The sequence below is a fragment of the Daldinia loculata genome (assembly GCF_022478755.1).
Source record: "Daldinia loculata strain CBS 113971 unplaced genomic scaffold F4817scaffold_31, whole genome shotgun sequence".
In the NCBI taxonomy this organism is placed as follows: domain Eukaryota; kingdom Fungi; phylum Ascomycota; class Sordariomycetes; order Xylariales; family Hypoxylaceae; genus Daldinia; species Daldinia loculata.
In genome coordinates, this window is record NW_026054885.1 from 252,150 (window position 1) to 266,037 (window position 13,888).

The window sequence follows — 13,888 nt, forward strand, 5'->3', positions numbered from 1 at the left end:
TCTCCTTTGATCTCAATTCTTAACCACCGAATGGCTTATCTTGGGAAGCCTATCCGTCTAGACTTGTATATTGCAAGGCTGCAGGTGGACTGATGTTTTGGACGTTTGCTATTGGACGCAACGTGCCGAAAAGATCCATCTCCTGTAACTCCTGTAGTGGAACGGTGGAGGCAAGAGAAAGAAACGATCAGCATTGGAACTCCTGCTTTTCTACCCTACCCTGACCCCAATTGGGCATCTGGCAATACTGCTTCGAGACGTCACAGTGAGTAACGGTAAGATTCGCCAAGGGACCGCCACGACAACGATAATGCTGATTATATCCTAGTTAGTGAAACCCGCCACAAGCCACAATCAACTTGTCCAATCGCCCTATTTCTTAGCTGGACACATATTAGATAGAATAGAGGTAGTATTATATTTAATACAGTCCTTGGTGGGGTACATCCTTCGACGGGATGCATCCCGACGCGCCACACCTGCTTGCCGCGCTTCTACCTACCCTACTGATAGTCGCTCAAGCCGTGATTTCACAGCATCTACCAAGGCCGTCTCACGCTCGATGAGTCCCTTTACTTGGTTGATCTTTGCCTTTCGGAGCTCCGATGGTATGCGTAAGTCAGTTGTTGACGCGCTCAAGCCCTCTTCTCCTTCCTCAACCGACGCGCCTAGCTTCTCTGCTTCCTCTAAGAGCTCGTCTCTTAATCGCATCACCTCTTCATACCTCTTCTTAGTCATTCTTAGCCGGCTTGGCCCGGTTGTCGTTGTAGACCCGAACAAGTTTGCATCCAAGGCATTGACCTCGTTGACCCAGGCCTTCTCCTTATCGCTCAACTCCCGACTGGTCGCCTTATTGACTAGCTTTCGCATCTTTTCCAATCTTCGGTTAAGGGATTCGCCCTTCTCCCTCGCGTTTTGTATCCGTCTTTCCATTGCAGCATTGCTCGATTCTGGTTCGTCTTCATCTTGATCCTCCCCGGTGACAGCCTCAACCCTAGCCTTAACTTCATTAGCCTTGACGACTTGCTGCTTAAGTTCCGTCTGTAACTGAATGCATCGTCGGAATACCTCGGCAGCTGCCACGCCTAGTTTATGGGTTTCATCGCTAAGTATCTGATGCGCTTCCGTGAAAATTTGTAGGGTTGCTGGAGAGAGTCGAACTTCCTGGTTAACTATTGTCTTCTGACGACTAGTGCTGAGTTGGTTTAGTAGTTTTGGTAGCGCCGAACCCATGTCGAAGGAGTGTGATGGCTGGAAGACGGGGCGAGGCTCGTAGAACTCCAGGGGTTGTACCTCGGCATCCTTGTCAAAAGAAGGTGAGGCGGATCGGATGGGGGCGAGATCATCCTCTGGCGTATCAAATACCAAGGCAACTGGATCGAATGGCGTTGCGGATAATAAAAAGTAGCCAAGGTCGGGATCGCGAATAGCGACTGAAGCTGTTAGGGGAAATTGCGTGTCGCCCTGGATTGTACTTGTATAGAGCCGCTCTCTAGTAGAGCTCTGCCCGTTGACAAGTAAATCAATTCTAAACTCGGACCCGGCTTGCGAATCGCCCTGCAGTTCGCTTTCCAGGCGGAAAACCCATGGAGATAGAGAGATATGTGTAATGCTGGAAGGGTGGGTGATATAGAAAGAATACCTTGAAGTAACGTCCGGGCTAAACGTTGGCCAGGCATTCTCGGTAACTTCCAAAGAGTTCAAAATATCCATGCTCTGAAATGTCAGTAGAGACGGAGATCCGGCTAGACGCCCCATAGCCTTAGATTTATTTCGAGGGGGAAGCCATTGAGCTTGGACACCATCTAAGTCTAGGCATACTCGTAGCTGACCGCTAGATGATAGTAAGCATATAACGGAGAGTGATAGGCCTTCTCCTTCAACGTCTTCCATATCTAGTTCATCTTCCTCTCCCATCATCAACTCATCAGTGTCAAGCTTTTGTCCAATGACAAAAATATCCGTCAGCTCTGTGTCTAAGTCGTCCTCACTTTCCGGGCTTAGCTCGAGGTCGAAGGGTCCTTGTAAGCGAGGGACTACGCCAGGCCGTGTAGGGCGAGTATAAATCTCCGTAGGCGGCTCTCCAGGGGGACCTTCGATAATTCTAGGCTCTTGGTTGTCAAGGTCCGACATCCAATCGAGCTGTTGCTGGGCGAGCAACTTCGCTTGTCCAGATACGTTCGGGTCGTCTTCGATCGCTGCTAAATTCCCAACAATCGAGATAGAGAGAGACGGAATTAGCGTAGGCGGGGGGGCCCAGTGCGTCGGTAGTAGAGGGCATAGGGCGTATACATCTCCCTCTCGCATCGCAACCCAGAGGGTCATTGGTGACCAACCACCAGAACCTCTACCAGCGAAACATGCCGCTGCTACGTCCATCTCGAAAGAATCCGGGGAGAATCCCTTATTTGTAACATCGGGCGAGGCGGCAAAATTTTGGTCTAGCGAAGTGCCGTCCGCAAGTTTCTGTAAGTCAATAGTAAGGGAGGGAGAATCGAAAGACCATCGGTCTCTCTGGGAAAGTTCCCAGACTCTCACGGTGGCATCTTTTGTAACTGTCACCAACGCGGAGCCGTTCACCCCTAATGGATGCCATATAGCCGAGGCGATTGGTGAACGGTTCATAACATGTGTTGTTGGGCCCAAGGTCCATGACTTTGGTTTGATGGCGTCAAGGCCAGGCGCCGTAAGGTGGGACGAGTCGGGTAGGAGGAGGATACGAACGGTATGGGTAGTGACAACTGCCATGAAGTTCGCATACGGCGAGATAATAAGCTGTTGGATGTCGCTACCAACAGAGGTTGTAATGGTCTGAAAAGATCAGCTGCTTGGTGGTGATATACGTAATGCGACATTACTTACTCGGAAACCTTCAGCACACCCACTCTCTATGGATTCTCTGAGTCCATCATCGTCGAAGCTATCCGAATCCTCACGTTTGATGCGGACGCCACCTCGAGCCTTGGCTTGTTTCTCTTCCCATCGTTCTTTTAGGTAAAGCAGATCTGCCCATCTAATTTCTTTTCCAACAGCAATGAATACCTCGGTACCACGACGAGCAATTGTCCGTCGCGGACCTTCCTTGGAGACGGTTTTGGATATATATGCTGAAGTATCGTGGGTTTCGTTGGCATTGGGTACAAAGAGGTCGTAGCCGGGCGAGGGAGCCGACAACCAGGCTGGAGTATAACTCTTAATCTTGGGCATTTTTCAAAGTTGGGTGTGTATACGTGATGCTAACGTTATGCTGTCATTAGCAGAATTGCATTTCTGCCTGAGATATAGGACAGGATTGAATAGTATCCGTTATATGAAGCTATTCCTGCGATGGGTGAAGAAGAGCTCAATGTAAACTGTAAATTACATGTAGGATGCAGTTACATTAGGTAAGTTAATTTTGTTTGTTCTGCCAAGCTGCTTGCGGTAAGCTCTGGTGAAGCTAGGGTGGATGGTGTACCTACATGGAAAAATCTACCTAAGATAGAGGTAAGTACATACCCTTTAAAATGGTTGCTATGGAATTATACGGTGGCGGAAACCAGATTGTGCATGTTCCGGTACGGCTGAATGTACCGACCTAGCAGCGCAGGCTGCGCAGCAACTAAAAACGACTAAAAACCCAAGCGCGATCTGACACGGTAGGTATAGCCTGTAAACGCGCCATGAGACCATATTTCCGTAGATTTAGCAAATCAGAACTACCCGTATCAATAAAAGCGGGTCTATAGCTTCAGCCTTCCTCGATCAACGTTCCAGACGTTTACTTTCAATTTCAGCCTTCCCTCAATTCATTAATTCATTTACTCGTTCACACATCACCATAACTTTCAACCCTTTTCGATACGGCAGGTTGAATATTTTACCAGGATGACTTCCGTACTTCGATCGACAGTTGATAGGCTAGACCGTCCCAGCGCATATTATAATAGTCGGGTAAGCTCTTTTTATTATGTACTGCTTGGCCTCTATAGGTTGTGTTGTTGTGAGCTAACACACGTCGAATTGGAACAGAACAAAAGGAGACGAACCGACCACGGCCGAGATAATAAAGATGGCGAAGCCGAGGTGAATGTCCCGGTGGAAGAGTCTTTAGAAGATCCTCTGAGGAATGCCACGACTATCTACGTCGGAAATCTGTAAGTTCGCTACAATATCATCTTGTTTCCCCTAGGCAAGCCATTGACAGTTATTCAAGTTCTTTCTACACGACCGAAGAACAAGTCTATGAACTCTTCTCGAAGTGCGGTGAGATCAAGCGTCTGGTCATGGGATTAGATCGATTCAACAAGACCCCTTGTGGCTTTTGTTTTGTCGAGTACTACACTCATCAGGATGCGCTCGATTGCATGAAATATATAGGTGGCACCAAGCTCGATGAACGCATCATCCGAACTGATCTAGATCCTGGTTTCGAGGAAGGCCGCCAGTACGGCCGAGGCAAGTCCGGTGGCCAAGTGCGAGACGAGTACAGAGATGACTACGACGAGGGAAGAGGTGGTTTAGGCAGAGCGATCCAGACAGACCGAGAGCGCGAGGGACAACGAAATAGGGAACGGGATCAACACATGGAAGATGACTACGGGCGCCTAAGATAAGCTATAGGCTGCTAGTTGGTTGGCTGATTTGTTGATACCCCGAACATTAATAGTTTATAAGAATACACATGGTCAACAGGTAGTTACCCGCTATTCGCAACACGACTGGTTCCTATTGTGGTGATGTGACTAGCTTTGATTGTCTCATTCCATGCATATACAGAGAGAAGTATATCCGCTTCTCTTGTTTTAAGTACAGTAATGTACAACTCGTTGGGCTATGATCTGCGGCCTCAGACTATCGCATTAAGATATGCCTTTTTACGGATACCTCTCGTTTGATAACCTAATAACGTGTATCCCGTAAAGTGATATATTGGATATATTGGAGCGTGGAATTGCCTCAATTGCTGGAATATGATATATATGCTTAATATCCAGGCGGGTTCACTCTTTGCGATACTCTCGTCCACTTTGGGAGCTCTATTCCCTGCAGTTAGCAATCTCCCCATACTAACACACCTCCCCAAAGCAGAAATAAGTGTAGACGTACTGTGAATGCCCTTTCTATATCGCTTCTCTTTCCTGTCAAACATGGTGTATTTGTCTTTAGGCAGCATCTCGGCCTCGGTAGGCATCGTCTCCTTCCACGTCTCGAGGGCCTTCAGCGTCTCGCCCTTCTTCGCCAATGCATTGCTTATCGTATCCACCACCGAATCAACACCACGGAGCCGCTTTCGTTGCCTTGCTTTCTGGAATTTAGACAGGCGCCATGGGATCTTCCTGTATAAATCGTAGGGTTAGCACACGCTGTTAAACTGTCTGGGGCCTAAGTCAGTTAAGAATTGTCTATTCCATCACATACCATAGAAGACCGCCAGACAACGGACTCGTTACTCTGAATGCGCCGAACATTGTGTGTGATATTACTGCTCGACGATTCAGTGTTCTCTCTCAAAACACATCCTAGTATCGGAGTAAATCGCGATTAGAAAAGTTCAATTGATAGCGCACGAGCCACATTAGATGATCGGTTTAAAGCCTCTACAATTACCGATTACATGTACCTAAGTACCTAACTTATGTACCTCCCCACTGCGCGACCCTGATAAGGCTGTTTGAACATTGATAGGCATTCTACAGAAGTATCCATGTACCTAACTATTGAAGCTATCCGGCACTCCTAACATTGAAGCTTCACTCCCGACAAAGCACCTCAGCCCCGTCTCAAATGCTCGACAGCTAACCGCCCAACATGTCATACTACTTCGCCATCGTCGGCACGCAAGACAACCCGCTATTCGAATACGATTTCGGGACGTCGAAGCAGGGCGGCGACGGCATGCCGCATTTCAGCGAGCAGGCGCGCCACATGAACCAGTTCATCGTGCACAGCAGTCTGGACATCGTCGAGGAGGTCCAATGGGGAGGCGGCCAGATGTAAGTACCTAACCTATGCACTGAATTCAGCAGAGCGCAGACCCCCTATCTTCTGCTATGGGCAATATTGGACAAACAGACGTGGGCTAGTACTTACTGACTGCGGCGCTTGCGATATCAAGGTACCTCAAGTGTGTCGATAAGTTCTTCAATAACTACGTGTCTTGCTTTATAACCGGCGGTAATGTCAAGTTCCTCCTACTACATCAGCCGACTATGCCCGTCTCGACGACTTCTACGCGATCTTCTACGTCTATCGGTGCCAATCCTACGAGCCCCCAGACCGAGGAGGCTATTAAGAATTTTATGCTCGAGGTCTACGAGAATTGGGTGAAGGCTATCATGAGCCCCTTCTATAGAGTGAATATGGAAGTGCGCAGTCCGGTGTTTAGGCAGAGGGTTGCTGCGGCCGGGAGGAAGTATTTGTAACCCATGATGGTACACTGAACGTAAGATAGGTGTAATGGAACGATGTACGGCGTTTGGCGTTTATATAGGCAGCAATTACTCATTAGATCTGACTCATATTTCGAGTTCAGAAACGGTCAGAGCCAATATTCCATAATACAGCATCATTGAACACATCACAAGTATTCGAAACATTAAATTTGTTAACAGCAAGGTGCAATACGATGCAAGTATATTCAGCGTGCCGTAGCACTATCATAGGCTATCTATCCTTAGACGCCATCTCTCAAAAGTCATCGCGCGACCATGAACCGTAACATAAACCACCAACGCCGATGTCAGAATGTGTATCATGCCAATAATCCTTAATGTAATAAACACAAATCCCTAGTCCATTACGCGATTTGCTCTGCTGCTGCTGCTGTTGCTGTTGCTGCTGTCCACTAACTTGCATTGGGAATGATTACTATGAACAGCCAGCCAACCAAAAAGGTACACAGAACACAACGCTTAACCACCGAAACCGTACAGGGTGCGGCCCTGTCGCTTCAAGGCGTAGACGACGTCCAGCGAGGTGACAGTCTTGCGCTTGGCGTGCTCGGTGTAGGTGACAGCGTCACGGATGACACCCTCGAGGAAGGACTTGAGGACACCACGGGTCTCTTCGTAGATCACTAAATGATCTGTTAATAACTATTTCATCTTACAGCTGTACGTATAAGGCAATGACTTACTAGCTGAGATACGCTTGACACCACCACGACGGGCGAGACGTCGGATAGCGGGCTTGGTGATACCCTGGATGTTGTCTCGAAGAATCTTACGGTGGCGCTTGGCACCTCCCTTTCCGAGACCCTTACCGCCCTTGCCGCCTATTGCGATGTCAGTACAATTGTAAAAGGCTTAGAATAATCGCGTATTTAATTGAAATCATGTCGCGTCAGGGTAGTCTCCAGTTAAGACGCGTCCGGATAGCGAAGCCATCGCCAGACCCGCCAACCACAAGCGCCCCTTAACCAGAACTTGGCGACGCGACAGCAAGGCAAACTAATCGAAAAAGGCAATGCACTTACGTCCAGTCATCTTGAATGAGGTTTAGATGTGTTTTGGTGATGTTTTTATTGATGGAAAGTGTATGGTATCGATGGCAAATTGCGGAGAGATAAATGCGTTTGTTGATGATGGATAAATCAGGAAATAGGAAAAAAAGAGTTGTAAGAAAGCGGGAGAGAGGAGGTAGGCTTTTATGTGGATGAGGGAGGGGTGTTACTGATTCGAATTGCGGGAAGTCGCTAGTCTGATTTGGGGAGTGCGGCATCAGCCTGGGGAACTCGAAAAATAAAAAATTGCGACTTGTTGCGCCTGATTATTTCTCTTATTTGGGGTCCTTGAAAACGGGTTATTCTGCGCTGCTTTGGCGCTTGGTTGTCAGTTGCCCTTTTAGGCCGAATTTCACTGATTTAATGGACCCTTGCATTTGGTCCGTGCACTATTCTTTTTCCAAACTACATGTAAGTGGGGCACAAGTATTCAAGGCGTCAGGGCGTTTGCAAGCATTTACAGCATTCACGTGATTCACTCCATGTTAGATCTTAAATATTAACAGCTCAGTGACAGTCACAACATTACACCATTACACACATCAAAGTGGATCCGACATTCTTCACAACACGTACCTAATCTTTACTTTAAGTACCTACCTAGGCACTCATATCTTAACATACCAGGCATACCAGACCTACACTGACCTTCAAGACTTATTACCATGTGATTGCTCCGCGATATATCCCTACAAGAAGGGGGCTCGTGTTGAAAATCATACATCATGTACCCTACGTGAATAGGCACTCGGCAAATCTAAATTGTTCTGTTCGTGGTCTTTTGCATCATGGAAGAGGCGGGACGAGCAGTTAGTGGATCTAATCGCTCACCCCGTACGGATTACTATACACCTTTTTATCGCCATGCAAGCCTTTGCTACCTACCTATACACAAGACCACCGTAGTTTCCTGACAATGGTGGACGTAACGCGCCACTAGAATTCCCCAAACGCCGATGCATATGCCTCGCCAGACCTCGTAATGTCAAATACCCATAAGGTCGACATCTATAACGTCGTGCCGCACCCGATGTCGACTGCCCCCAAAGACGTTTGACGCATTGCCCTGGGATATACTCGAATCTAGCCGAACCTCCCTATGCCGCTGTAATCATGGCAATAAAAGAAATCCCGCTTAATAAACACAAATGCTTCTACCGTGCCCTATTGTCATGCCATCATAGAATCGTCAAAGCTGTCGTCATCTTCAAGGCTCTCGATAGCTTCTTTGATTTGTTGGCTTGCCTAGTAGCTTTTAGTTAGAGAATACGAGTTACGCAATCAAAGGATTAAACAAACCTTGGGATCTAAATTCAGTGCAATCGTGAAATGCCGTACGGCGGCGCCCTTGTCATTTAAGGTCTTATATAACTTCCCCAGGAGGAAATGCACAGTAGCCTCGTCAGGAGCGAGGGTCTTCAGAATATCAAGTTCCTTGTGGGCTTCATCGAGCTGATTAAGAGCTAACAGAGCTCTAGCTTTCTTGTATCGAGTTTGTGCGGCGTGTGGAGCAAGTTCGGTGGCCTTGGTAAAAAATTGGAGAGCCTTGACAATCTGTCGCTGTTTTTCGAGGACATTGCCTATGCAGCATATTAAGACGGCATTGGTAGGGTTTATAACGGATGCTGAGTGGAAATGTATATAGGCCTTATCGTAGTTGCCCAGTTTTTCATAGACCCTACCGATACCATAATACGCGTTGTAATGCCGACGGTCGGCCGATATTGCTTGACGATACGCTGTGAGGGCCTTCTCATACTCCTCATTCGAAACGTGCTCATGACCCTGCAGAGTAAATGCATAAGCAAACTTGGGGTTCAGTTGGGTGGCTCGCTTGAAACATCTCAATGCTTGCTCGTGGTCTCGGGCGAGCGACCAAGCGTTGCCAAGCGCACACCAAGCCTGGGGGGAATGCCATGACAAATCGACAAGTTCGTGGGCAAGGAAAGATAGATCCGTCTCTCTTTTAAGGAACCATAAAATGGTAGAGTAGACTTCCATGTCTTCAAGGCGAGTGGGAGCCAGTATTCGTAATCTCCTATAAAACTTCTCTGCCTCTGCGTATGCAGCCTGCTCGTAGTATGCCCTTCCAATTTGTGAAAGCACCCACGGCGTTTCTTGGTGCGTCCGCGGTAGCGCCGTGTAAAAAGCCAAAGCTTCAGCACACCGATACCGCGATAGTGCTAAATAGCCGGAGCCGAATTTCTTCAATAACTCCAGTAGAAATTTTAACGTCTCCTCAGCCTTAACAGATTCCGGTTCCGCGGATTTAGTAACGGGAGGCGGATAATGGACTTCTTTTATCCGTGGCACCTCAGCCTGGTCTACATCCATACCATTTTCTTCCAACGGTTTCCTGTTACCGCTAATAGCTCTGCCAACGTTGGAACCGCTCGAATTCGGACGTACGATTCTTGAGATAGGGGGCCTAGCCTTCTTCAATTCTCGTGTCGGGCCAACAGTTGACGCAGAGTTGGCCTTCGCATTAGCACCCCCAAACGGGTTTAATCTTGCGCTCCGTCTTTGGGGGGCGCCTGGTTCATCCGGCCGTTGCCTTGGTTGGACAAGGTGACCAGAAACAGTCCTCTTTCTCTCTATCCCAGACGCACTAGAGGCAGTCGGCCTAAGAAGAGTAGGATTGTGCTCTGGAGGGAAGTCTTCTTGAGACCTATCCTGTAGTTTTTGAGTTCTCTTGGCACCCATTCGATATCCTATCTTCGAGGGCACATCCATCTGATTGGGCTCGATAGGCTGGGCATTCCTCGTTTTTCTAGCAGGAGCTTGAGGGGGCTCTGGCGGGTGATTAATTCGAGGAATATTTGAGTCCGTATGGTTTGTTGTCGGCGTTTCCACGCTTTCAAACCCAGTTTCGGCAGTGGCAGCCATCCTAGAGCGAGCTGCGTTGATTTTAGACGCAAAATCATTCTCACCAGAGAGAAAGTTAGTGCCGAGGAGCGTCTCGTTTCCAGCTGTTGACCTTTGGGAATCGAAAGGGTCCCCTATAGTGTCGTAAACCGCGGAACGGGACACAGCCTTCTTAGGTTGGGTTTCCGCTAGATTAGGTGCGATGCTATCCTTCTGCTCCGAGAGAATCCCATTCAGTTGGGTCGTGCTCGAGCTATCTATTAGCATGTCGTTCAGCTTGAAAATATTAGCTGTCCTGACATCGGCGCCCATATCGCACAGAGCCGTGAATGCATCCCACATAAACGGATTTAGCTTGAGCGCCTCCTCAAAGTTGATTATTGCCTTATTTTTGTCATCGTAGGCCCGGTAGAGCCTACCAAGCAAGCATGCAATACTCGCCGAGTCCGGATATTGCGCCCTATTCGTTGCGTTGTGCTTGCCCAGACTTGATTTCCGAGGCCACGAACTTCTAGACTTCTCCAATGCTGTGATCCCATCTTTATATTGTTCAAGTACGAGACAGCACTGTGCAAATATGTACGAACAAGAGACATTGCTTCCACGGTATCCGACAGCTTTGCTGATTTCATAAGCTGAGTGGTAGTCACCAAGTCGAAAATGGCAGAGTGCAAGGAGATACGGCGATTCGCTCGAGCGAGGATCATGGGCAGCTAATCTTTCCGCAAAGAATAGTGCACTTTCATAGGACATGTTGTCGAGATGGTAGTAAACAATCTGCCTCAACTGGCCCGTAACGGCCGAGTTTGTGGGCGCCATCTTGGGATAAAGATGGTGCGATCGATAGTATCCGGATAGCCGACTCTATTCGCAAATTGCCATGTGGTCGCGTCGAGGAGGTGGTGTAGCTTTGTTGTCGAGTGTGGACAAATATCAGAGGTCAAAGCAAGGGGCAGACCAGGCTAAGAAGGACTCGACCAGAAAAGAGCTAGGTTTGTAGGTTTGCGTGCTTCCAAAGACAATAGCCTTGACAATGATTAGTGTTAATAATGAATTAAATTCGGAATACCAGAAGCGTAAAAATCGTTTACTGAGGAACCGAAACTACCGATCGGACGTGAAGAAATGGAAGTATGTGTCGACTTGATCCTGGTTATTCTTAACAGGCATCTCTAATCACTGTGGATTTGGGACTGGGAGCGTGAGGATAGACTTCGTTAGAATCTCCCATCAACACGCCGTCACGAGAACGGGACAAGGCGAATTTTAGAAGGTGGCGAGACGACGATATTGTCCGGCAGGCTACCCAGCTCCTAGCCCAACAATATACCCCGGCAATACCATTCAATGGTATTAAAAAAAAGTTATTCCGTTGTATCGTAGTGGGATGAAGAAAACGATCAGGTAGCGTTTTCCGCCTTGTCGGTCGCAGTCCAAGCTTTCCTCGCGATTTGGGATGTTATGGTGGATAGAGCCGTTGTCAGGGGGTTAATTGGTTTGATTGGTTAGATTACCTCTTATACGCAACCGGACAGTACCTGCCAGAGCAACCATAGGGCGCTAAAATAAAAAGGCGTAAACAGCTGCAGGCTGCAGGCTACAGCTCTAGCCCCCCCACCTGCCGCTCTTTGACTGCCCAGGTGCTGGAGCCGCCATTCCATTTCCAGCCTCGTCGATAAAGCCACATCATTTTTCCCAACTTAGGTAGCATTTCGTCACTAAGAGCAATATGAGTCTAAGTCCTAAAACATCAAACACATAACTCACCTGCACAACTCACAACACACAACACACACACCCTTCGACTGTACTGAACACGGTACAATAGATGTATCTCATGTATACGCCATAAGCAAAACTTCATAATTCCTTCTTCATAGGCACGATATCGAAATGGCACAGAAAGCACGCAAGGACACAGCAAAGGCCAATGCAGCGGCTCTAACAAACCTTCACACCGGCACTCTTATTGTCAACACGCTTTTCGTCTTGTTCAACTTCATATTTAAAAAGCGATCCATACTTCTATATGTCATCCTCTCAATTCCTAGCTTCATATGCGAGTACTTCTTAGAGTCATCGGGGCGGCCTAGATACGATCCCACAACGAAGGCGCTTCAGAGGGCTGGCGAGGACTTGTCCTCACCTGGACTTACGGAGTATATGTTTGACGTTATCTGGGTAACATGGGCATCCGTCGTGCTCGTGATCCTTTTTGGTAACTGGGGGTGGCTCCTTTGGACTGTTGTACCAGCTTACGGGGCCTTCAAAGGCTACAGTCTACTTGGTGCAGCTCGCGGAATGGCCGGCATGCAAGGACAGCAGCCGGGGAATGCCGCACCAGTGGCAGGCAATAGGAAACAAAGACGTGCAGCTTGAACTAGGATTACACATCCGTCACCTAGCATTGCATCATTAGGAATCCTTTCATATTTTCAAGTTATAGACTTGAATTTATGTGACTGGTCACCTAGTTCAGCAACCTATGGCAGTCGAGCTCCTCGGTCCACTTATCCAGGGTGTCTTTGTCAACATCTCTGACGATGATATGAATATCTGCAGCATCTAAGTCAGCGATACTCAATATATGATTTTGACTGCCATTTCCGATTTATAGGCGGTAATATGTAAATGAAATCTTATAATCGAGATTGTACATACGTTCTAGTGCCCTCACGCTTTGCAGCGCAACCCAGTTCTTAAACCACAAGACTTTATCATCTCCTCCTGGGCCTAGTTTATCTACGAAGAACCTTTTCACGAAATTCTTCACAGTGTCGCGGCTTTCAGTGGTCATATCTCCGGTCTCAGGGTCCGTCGGAATCGTCGTTCTTGACCAAACGACTATGTGAGTCATGTTTGGCATCATACCATAGGGCCAGTCGTTAATCAGGACTCTATAGTCGGATGGGTCTTCAAATGGAGTAGTTGATGTTGGTTTGAAGGGAGGAGACCCCCAGGCTTTTGGTAGCCGGTGCTTCATGAGATAATTCGACATGGATCCGTATTCTATCTTAATCTCGGCAGTCCATTTCATATATCGTTGCAAATCGGACGGTTTTCGCTGAAGAACAGAGAGATTATTCTCCTCTAGCCACCAGCTTGAGCTAACTACCAAAGAGGTAGACAATTGGTAATATCCTACCTATAATCTTCTTCACATCTTCCCAGTCATGATACTTATACTCCTCGTCGGTCAGAGATAAGATCCATTTATCAACGTCCGTCAAGGGGAACGGCGCATCTTCAGGAGCAACTTCAATCGGAATGTCACTCATGTTGGGCCTCGATGTTCAGGCAACCTAACAACGAGCCGTAAATTAGATTTCAATTGCACTTACTAAAAGTAAGCGTTTAATGAGAGTTATATTGGCCGAGGCCCTTATGTTGAAACGAGAGAGCCGGAAAGCAGCAAAAGAATGATAATTGTCCTATTGCCTAAGTAATGGGTATCCCTTGTAATTGAAGCTTTGAGAATAAGCAATATCACATCTGCCACATGTCCCCATATAAAGTTTCACAGCCACAGATCTCCATCCA

General features: G+C 47.7%; 8 protein-coding genes across 8 annotated transcripts; 3 read left to right on the plus strand and 5 right to left on the minus strand.

The window, feature by feature from the left end:
- Positions 1 to 346: 346 nt before the first annotated feature.
- Positions 347 to 3,360, minus strand: F4817DRAFT_146530 (uncharacterized protein). The gene is made up of 2 exons (XM_049297921.1): positions 2,863 to 3,360; positions 347 to 2,811 (listed from the first exon to the last, which is right to left on the minus strand). The coding sequence occupies exons 1-2, from the start codon at positions 3,205 to 3,207 to the stop codon at positions 499 to 501; spliced, it is 2,658 nt and encodes an 885-aa protein (XP_049158119.1). The 5' UTR covers positions 3,208 to 3,360; the 3' UTR covers positions 347 to 498.
- A 286-nt stretch (positions 3,361 to 3,646) lies between these two features.
- F4817DRAFT_146735 (RNA-binding domain-containing protein) lies at positions 3,647 to 4,712 on the plus strand. Its single transcript, XM_049297924.1, has 3 exons — positions 3,647 to 3,933; positions 4,012 to 4,136; positions 4,196 to 4,712. Exons 1-3 carry the CDS (start codon positions 3,868 to 3,870, stop codon positions 4,593 to 4,595), a joined length of 591 nt encoding a protein of 196 aa, XP_049158120.1. The 5' UTR covers positions 3,647 to 3,867; the 3' UTR covers positions 4,596 to 4,712.
- Positions 4,699 to 5,529, minus strand: F4817DRAFT_340681 (mitochondrial ribosomal protein L31). Its single transcript, XM_049303665.1, has 3 exons — positions 5,401 to 5,529; positions 5,089 to 5,318; positions 4,699 to 5,018 (listed from the first exon to the last, which is right to left on the minus strand). The coding sequence occupies exons 1-3, from the start codon at positions 5,448 to 5,450 to the stop codon at positions 4,966 to 4,968; spliced, it is 333 nt and encodes a 110-aa protein (XP_049158121.1). The 5' UTR covers positions 5,451 to 5,529; the 3' UTR covers positions 4,699 to 4,965.
- A 156-nt stretch (positions 5,530 to 5,685) lies between these two features.
- Positions 5,686 to 6,563, plus strand: F4817DRAFT_340683 (Sedlin). Its single transcript, XM_049303666.1, has 2 exons — positions 5,686 to 5,975; positions 6,098 to 6,563. The coding sequence occupies exons 1-2, from the start codon at positions 5,791 to 5,793 to the stop codon at positions 6,402 to 6,404; spliced, it is 492 nt and encodes a 163-aa protein (XP_049158122.1). The 5' UTR covers positions 5,686 to 5,790; the 3' UTR covers positions 6,405 to 6,563.
- A 19-nt stretch (positions 6,564 to 6,582) lies between these two features.
- On the minus strand, positions 6,583 to 7,601 carry F4817DRAFT_340686 (histone H4.1). The gene is made up of 3 exons (XM_049303667.1): positions 7,457 to 7,601; positions 7,118 to 7,255; positions 6,583 to 7,057 (listed from the first exon to the last, which is right to left on the minus strand). The coding sequence occupies exons 1-3, from the start codon at positions 7,464 to 7,466 to the stop codon at positions 6,894 to 6,896; spliced, it is 312 nt and encodes a 103-aa protein (XP_049158123.1). The 5' UTR covers positions 7,467 to 7,601; the 3' UTR covers positions 6,583 to 6,893.
- Positions 7,602 to 8,653: 1,052 nt separating this feature from the next.
- On the minus strand, positions 8,654 to 11,167 carry F4817DRAFT_359420 (TPR-like protein; the record flags this gene model as incomplete). The annotated part of the gene is made up of 2 exons (XM_049306159.1): positions 8,654 to 8,728; positions 8,783 to 11,167. 2 exons carry the CDS (start codon positions 11,165 to 11,167, stop codon positions 8,654 to 8,656), a joined length of 2,460 nt encoding a protein of 819 aa, XP_049158124.1.
- An 835-nt stretch (positions 11,168 to 12,002) lies between these two features.
- F4817DRAFT_340692 (DUF788-domain-containing protein) lies at positions 12,003 to 13,441 on the plus strand. The gene is made up of 2 exons (XM_049303668.1): positions 12,003 to 13,196; positions 13,252 to 13,441. The coding sequence occupies exon 1, from the start codon at positions 12,242 to 12,244 to the stop codon at positions 12,725 to 12,727; it is 486 nt and encodes a 161-aa protein (XP_049158125.1). The 5' UTR covers positions 12,003 to 12,241; the 3' UTR covers positions 12,728 to 13,196; positions 13,252 to 13,441.
- On the minus strand, positions 12,819 to 13,626 carry F4817DRAFT_316889 (uncharacterized protein; the record flags this gene model as incomplete). The annotated part of the gene is made up of 3 exons (XM_049300738.1): positions 12,819 to 12,904; positions 13,010 to 13,438; positions 13,494 to 13,626. The coding sequence occupies 3 exons, from the start codon at positions 13,624 to 13,626 to the stop codon at positions 12,819 to 12,821; spliced, it is 648 nt and encodes a 215-aa protein (XP_049158126.1).
- Between the last annotated feature and the right edge of the window lie 262 nt (positions 13,627 to 13,888).

What these genes read in the sequence shown, in the direction of transcription:
- F4817DRAFT_146530 (XM_049297921.1), bottom strand. Translation starts at nt 3,207, where the DNA reads ATGCCCAAGATTAAGAGTTATACTCCAGCCTGGTTGTCGGCTCCCTCG. An exon ending in GGTGTGCTGAAGGTTTCCGA is followed by an intron (nt 2,812 to 2,862) that starts GTAAGTAATGTC and finishes TGATCTTTTCAG; the next exon opens with ACCATTACAACCTCTGTTGG.
- F4817DRAFT_146735 (XM_049297924.1), top strand. Translation starts at nt 3,868, where the DNA reads ATGACTTCCGTACTTCGATCGACAGTTGATAGGCTAGACCGTCCCAGC. An exon ending in GCGCATATTATAATAGTCGG is followed by an intron (nt 3,934 to 4,011) that starts GTAAGCTCTTTT and finishes GAATTGGAACAG; the next exon opens with AACAAAAGGAGACGAACCGA. An exon ending in ACTATCTACGTCGGAAATCT is followed by an intron (nt 4,137 to 4,195) that starts GTAAGTTCGCTA and finishes CAGTTATTCAAG; the next exon opens with TTCTTTCTACACGACCGAAG.
- F4817DRAFT_340681 (XM_049303665.1), bottom strand. Translation starts at nt 5,450, where the DNA reads ATGTTCGGCGCATTCAGAGTAACGAGTCCGTTGTCTGGCGGTCTTCTA. An exon ending in TTGTCTGGCGGTCTTCTATG is followed by an intron (nt 5,319 to 5,400) that starts GTATGTGATGGA and finishes CGATTTATACAG; the next exon opens with GAAGATCCCATGGCGCCTGT. An exon ending in ATATAGAAAGGGCATTCACA is followed by an intron (nt 5,019 to 5,088) that starts GTACGTCTACAC and finishes TGCAGGGAATAG; the next exon opens with AGCTCCCAAAGTGGACGAGA.
- F4817DRAFT_340683 (XM_049303666.1), top strand. Translation starts at nt 5,791, where the DNA reads ATGTCATACTACTTCGCCATCGTCGGCACGCAAGACAACCCGCTATTC. An exon ending in CAATGGGGAGGCGGCCAGAT is followed by an intron (nt 5,976 to 6,097) that starts GTAAGTACCTAA and finishes TGCGATATCAAG; the next exon opens with GTACCTCAAGTGTGTCGATA.
- F4817DRAFT_340686 (XM_049303667.1), bottom strand. An exon ending in TGTCAAGCGTATCTCAGCTA is followed by an intron (nt 7,058 to 7,117) that starts GTAAGTCATTGC and finishes CAGATCATTTAG; the next exon opens with TGATCTACGAAGAGACCCGT.
- F4817DRAFT_340692 (XM_049303668.1), top strand. Translation starts at nt 12,242, where the DNA reads ATGGCACAGAAAGCACGCAAGGACACAGCAAAGGCCAATGCAGCGGCT.